Below are 6716 nucleotides of genomic sequence, written 5' to 3'. Positions count from 1 at the left end.
GGAAAGAATACACAGAGTCACTGTACCAAAAAGAACTAGTCGACAGTCCACCATTTCAGGAGGTAGCATATAAACAAGAACCAATGGTGCTGAAGGAAGCAGCTCAGGTTGCACTGAAAGCATTAGCCAAATACAAGACTCTAGGAATTGATGGAATGCCCATGGAAATGTTTCAGAAAGCTGAAGCAGCAATGGGAGCACTCACTTGTCCATGCCAGGACATTTGGAATGGCAGCTACTTGGCCAACTGACTGGAAGAGATTCATATTTGTGCTCGTTCCAAAGAGTGACCCAACAGAATGCTCAAACTATAGAACAATATAACTGATACCACACACAAGTAAAATTTTCTTAAGATCACCCAACAACGGTTACAGCAATATATTGACAGGGAACTGCCAGAAGTTCAGGCCAATTCAAAAGAGGATGGGGCCTAAGGGGTAACATTGCTGATGTCAGATAGATCTTGGCTCAAAGCAGAGAATACTAAAAAGATGTTTACTTTTGTTTTATTGACAATGCAAAGGCAGTCAATTGTGTGGACCATAATAAACTGTGGGTAATCTTCAGAAGAATAGGAATTCCAGAATACTTCATTAGGCTCATTTGGAACTTATACATGAATCAAGAGAAGTGTATGAACAAAACAAGGGAACACTGCATGGTTTAAAATCAAGAAAGGTGTGCCTCAGAGCTGTACCCTCTCACCACACTTATTCAATCTATATGCTGAGCAAATAATCAGAGAAGATATCATGAAGAACAAATAATGAAGAAGAGTGTGGCATCAGGATTGAAGGAAGGCTTGTTATGCAGGTGACACAACCTGGCTTACGGAAAGGGAGGAGGAACTGAAGCAGTTGCTGATGAAGATCAAGGATTGGAGCTTTCAGTATGGATTACAAATCAATGTAAGAAAGACCAACATTCTCACAACTAGTCCAATAAGTAACATCATGATAAGTGGAGAGAAGGCTGAAGTTGTCAAGGATTTTGTCTTACTTGGATCCACAATCAATGTACATGGAAGCATCAGCCAAGAAATCAAAACATATTAGGTAAATCTGCTGCACAAAGCCTCTTTAGAATATTAAAGATATTACTTTGAGGACTAAGGTGCACCTGATTCAAACCATGGTATTCTCCAATGCACATCATATGCATGTGAAAGTCAGACACTGAATAAGGACTGTAAAAGAATAAATGCATTTGAATTGTGGTGCTGAAGAAGAATATTCAAAGTACCATGAACTGCTAAAAGGACAAACTAGTTTGTATTAGAAGTAAGGCCAGAGTTCTCCTTAGAAGCAAGGATAATGGAGCTTTGGTTTACATACTTCGGACATATTGCCCGGAGAGACCAATCTGTGGAGAAGGACATCATGTTGGGTAAAGTGGACGAGTGGAAAAAAGAGGAATGCCTCGAAGAGATGATGGACACGGTGGCTGCATCTATGAGCTCAGGCACAGGAACAACTGTGAGGACCATGCAGTGCTTCATTTTGTTGTGCACAGGGTCACTGTGGGACGGAGCCAATTCAATGACACCTAGCAACAATAGCATAGCTACAGCAAACTGTAATAGAGCCCCAAGTGTGTTCCCCGTGTGTGTTTAATCTCTGGCCATACACATTCATCATCTTAATGTTATATTCAAAACAAGTAAGACTTAGTTCTTACAAAAACATCACAAAGTTTAAACAGAAACATAGTGCAACAAAAATATAAATCCATAGAGCATGTACCAAATACACAAAGGGACTGAGGTAAGCTTTAGAGTATTCATTATATTAAGAATAAACAAAAACAACCAGCCAATTACCAAAGACTGGATCCAACTCATGTGTTTCAAAGGAGACCATGCTACATAAGGTTTTCAACAAAAACCTGAGCCTGTGTACAGTGAAAACCTGTCAGAAAAGAAAAACTCAAATATTTGCCACTAAAACTAATGAGTAAAAGTAGTCAGATCAGAAGGGCAATGTAACCAAGAGGAATTATTGAAACACAAATGAAGGCTGAACATGATAGTGGGACAAGAAGAAAGTAAAAGGAAATAGAGAAAAGAACTAGGAGGCAAAGGGCATTTATAGAGGGCTAAATACAGGCATATACATATGTAAATATATTTAAATATGATGATGGAGAAATAGATCTATGTACATATATTTATAGGTTTAGTATGAAGGTAGCAGATGGACATTGGTCCTCTACTCAAATACTCCCTCAACGCAAAAACATTTTGTTCTATTAACCTGGTGTGTTAGTCTGGATGGACTAGAGAAATCCACTGAAACTCATATGTATATAAGCGAGAGTTTTATATAAAAAGAATGTGTACATTAAGAAAGGATCCCAACCCAGTCCAATCCAAGCCCATAAGTCCGACATTAGCCCATATGTCAGACACCGATCTAGAAAGTCCTCCTCAAACTGGCAAAACACACGCAATAATGCTGAATGCAGGAGGAAAGCCAAATCAGTGAGCATGTAAGCATCTCAGTGCTGGCAGGGGTCTCCATGAGGCTTCTCCAGCATCCAGGACTGCATCAGGCTTCTCCTCAGGGATGTCCATGTGGCTTCTCCTCAGGGGTGTCCCGCAGGAAGGGAGCCTTGTCAGTTGAGGCAAAGAACTAGCTAAGGCAGCCACACACTTATCTGACCATCAGAGAACAAGAGACCAGAGAACAAGAAAGGTGAGGCTCACTGAGCCATTTATCTCTCCACCCTTCAATGAATCCCACATGTGTTTATCGGCCAGCTTGAAACAATAAACCTTAACTATCACACCTGGCATTCCATGATATTCACCTTCCCGACACGATCGCTGAAGGCCAAATGGGTACATAAGCAAATGTAGTGAAGAAGGCGGATGGTGCCAGCTATCAAAAGATATAGCGTCTGGAGCCTTAAAGGCTTGAAAGTAAACAAGTGGCCATTTAGCTGAGAGGCAACAAAGCCCACATGGAAGAAGCACACCAGCCTGTGTGATCACGAGGTGTCAATAATCAGGCATCAGGCATCAAAGACCCAGAACAAAAAATCAGATCACTGTGAATGAGGGGGAGTGCGGAGTGGAGACCCAAAGCCCTTCTGTAGGCAACTGGACATCCCCTTACAGAAGGGTCGCGGGGAGGAGACAAGCCAGTCAGCGTGCAGTATAGCACCAATGAAACATACAATTTTCCTCTAGTTCTTTAAAGCATTCTCCCCAACTAGCATGACCCGAATTCTACCTTACAAATCCAGCTAAACCAGAGGATGTACACCGGTACAGATAAAAGCTGGAAACACAGGGAATCCAGGACAGATAAAACTCTCAGCACCAATAATGAGATACCAGGAGAGGAAGGGAAAGAGGTGGGGAAGAAAAGGAGAACCGATCACAAGGATCTACATATAGCCCCCTCCCTGGGGAGTGGAAGCAGAAGAGTGAGTGAAGGTAGACATCAATCAGTGTAAGATATGAAAAAATAACAATAATTTATAAACTGTCAAGGGTTTGTGAGGAAGGGAGGGCAGGAGAGGGAGGGGGGAAAATGAGGAGCTGATACCAAAGGCTCAAGTAGAAAGAAAATGTTTTGAAAATGATGGCAACAAATGTACAAGTGTTTGACACAATGGATGGATGTATGGATTGTGATAAGAGTTGTACAAGCCCCCAATAAAATGATATTTTTTAAAAAGTAGTAAATCAGTCAAAGATGAAAAACTTCTGAGACTAAGACAAACAAGACATTCCCACAAGAGTTTGAGTTCTCTTACTTTAAGTAAGGAAAATGGAGCCCTGGTGGCATACAGGTTACGTGTTGGGCTGTTAACTGAAAGGTCAGCAGTTCAAAACCATCAGATGTTCTATGGGAAAAAGATGAGACTTTCTACTCCCATAAAGAGTTACAGTTTCAGAAACCCACAGGGGCAGTTCTACCCTGTCCTACAGGGCTACTATGAATTAGAAATGACTTGATGGCAGTGAGGTTGTTTGCTTTTGGTATTAAGGAGACATGTAGAACAACAAACAAAATGACTCACCTCTTCTGCTCTTTTGAAGATCACATTCGTGTGCTGAGGAATGTTCACTTCCAAAGAGTCCCTTTTTAAATGAAAATAGATGTTTTACATTGCTACCCAGATGAAAACATGAAATCAATTTAGAATGGAATTATAAATTATATTACTGCTTATGAAACAGTATTACAATTCAGTAAGCCTGAACATTTTTACACATAAATACCGATAAATTAGCTTCTATTTTAACCTGTATCTTCTTTCAGCAAGATGTACAACTAAATTTCAATCAAGTTTAAAATTAATTACAAATGTTACCACAGCAATACTTCCAACTATATTATAACTATTAATTTCAATTTATTACAAGTGAATAGATACCATATGTAAAAATCATCATCATCATTAGCATTTTCCTATTCATGTTGATTGCAACTTATACCAACCTATAGGACAGGGCAGATCTGCCCCACTGTTTCCAAGACTAAATCTTGACAAAAACAGATTGCCACATCTTTCTCCTGTGTAGCACCTGGTGGGTTCAAACCACTGAGCTTTTGCTTAGCAATGAAGCACTTTGAACTCTCCAATAACACTCAATTTTGTGATACCTTAGTAAGAGGAGAACTCCAGCTTTCCCCAGAAGACGCCAAGCAACCCATTCGGCAGTTCTTCTATCAGCTGCATATGTTACTTGCTGACTAACAATAAACACCAAGGGTAATCCTAGCTGGAGATGAATAGTTGAAACTTGCTGAGGATCTTCAGCAACTTCGGTCTTCATTTGGGAAAAAAAAAAAAAGGCATAATTAATAATAATGTACCAACAATAGTTAACTTTAAATTTAGTTAATTCTTACTAGTAAAGTCCTAAGTTAAAAAAAAAGGTTGTGAAATAAATCTACCATTAACAAAAATGATCTCCTAATTTCCTAAATGTTCTAAATGTACCTATATAGTTTAAACATTTAAAAACTTAGTTTTTATAAGGAGTTAAACATGAAATTATAACTATAGGGAATAGGTATATGATAAAATAATAATTAAAATAATATGGTATTGATAAAGACTTATCACTGAAATGGAATATGTAACTATGAAATAATACCTACCAAATGAAAGAATACATCATATAATAGATGATCTATAACAAAACTATGAAAAATAGTTGAGTTACAATAGGAGGTTCAACGTGCACTTTTAACTGCATTGCACTCCTTCCAGAAATCCTACAGAAAACTACAGTAGAGGAATTTTTAAAGAGAGATAAAGATATAAGGATGTAAAGAAATAAAAAAGGCAGTGTACTGGCTCCCACAAACAGCACTCTAGTTTTTCAGGTTTATCTCCCACAGCATTCTCGACTTCTTTTCTAGGTTCTAATTCAATGCAATGGCAACACCGACAATTACAGGGTTTATTAGGGAAGTTGGAAACTTACAATTCAGGTGGATATGCTCAAGATAGTTATTCAGTCAGGTCATGTTACAAAGTGTTTTTGAGCCCACAGTAAACCAAAGCCACTTATGAATTGTAAGAATTATTATGGCATGATCATGTATGTATTTTTAAAATGCAAAATTTGATGCAGGAAGATGTGGGAATTTAAGAATGGCTTTGTTTTTCACATAAATGTATGAATTAACCGAAATAATGGACAAAACACAGGTGATGGAAAAGGATAAGACCTCAAATTTGGATATGTTCAAGCCTAAGAAGAACTACAAGGGGGCTTCAAACAATGTGTGGAAACATTTTTTAATCTTTTAATTCCGTAATCCCACAAAATTTTTGAAGCCTCCACATACATCTAACTAAGTAGTTAACTATATGGGACAGGAGCCCATGAGAAATATGTGACCTAGATTTCATCTTTGAGAAGCAGTGTAGCTAATGCCACAGAAACAGGTGAGATCATTGGAGTGTGTTCTAAGCATTTATCACTGCACAGCAAACCATCCCCAAAACCCGGTAGCTTAAAATAACAAGGATCATTTATTTTGTTCCCATATCTGCAACTTTGTTTATGCTCCTCACAGCATTAAATGGGCATTTCAACTGAGGCTAACAGCTCTACTTTTAAAAACGGCTTGTTCACATGGCTAGCAAATTGTTCCTGGAAGCTCAGCCAGGACAGTTAGGAGAAGTGTCGATTCCTCTTCAATTGGACCTCTCCTCTGGTTGCTTAGTCTCACAGCAAGGCAGCTGGGTTCCAAGAGTTAGCAGCCGAGGGAGCACGGCATAGGCACATGACATGCTGTGACCTGGCCTCAGAAGTCACCTTACATCACTCGAAGCTTATGGTCAAGGCAATCACAAAGGTTAATCAAAGCAGGCCCAATGAGAGAGGGCAGAGACCCATGACTCTATATAAAAGCAGTAATTAAGTCAAATTATAAGAACTTATAGAATGTGAAATATTTGTTGCCATCCGAAAATACAATCAGGAATGATGCACTGAGGCTTTGGAGTCATGGACAGATAAGTGTATTTTGCAAGTGTTAAGAATCATGAATCACGAAATCAGTAGTCTGACCTATGGCTCTAACAATACTCATCCAAAATATACTTACAAGGGAGTACCCAAAAAACGGATTTTTCCCCAAAGCTATGTATTTAAATTTCTCTACAAAATAACTTTACCACCTTCAAAGTACATTACACTTAATATATTTGTCAAATCTGTGATTCCATTCTTGGAACCATTT

At 38.7% G+C, this 6716-nt stretch overlaps 1 protein-coding gene across 1 annotated transcript in view; it reads right to left on the bottom strand.

The window, feature by feature from the left end:
• Positions 1-6716, bottom strand: part of TXNDC16 (thioredoxin domain containing 16) — a 95344-nt gene that overhangs the window by 38187 nt on the left and 50441 nt on the right. The window contains exons 10-11 of the mRNA XM_030884875.2: positions 4620-4786; positions 4033-4093 (exon numbers count right to left, since the gene is read on the bottom strand). Of these exons, the coding sequence (XP_030740735.1) occupies positions 4033-4093; positions 4620-4786 (228 nt within the window). The remainder of the gene's footprint in view (positions 1-4032; positions 4094-4619; positions 4787-6716) is intronic.

The sequence above is a fragment of the Echinops telfairi genome, unplaced genomic scaffold (assembly GCF_000313985.2).
Source record: "Echinops telfairi isolate 266 unplaced genomic scaffold, ASM31398v2 ScPeMD7_18;HRSCAF=68, whole genome shotgun sequence".
Lineage (NCBI taxonomy): Eukaryota > Metazoa > Chordata > Mammalia > Afrosoricida > Tenrecidae > Echinops > Echinops telfairi.
This window is presented reverse-complemented; position numbering and strand designations above follow the sequence as displayed.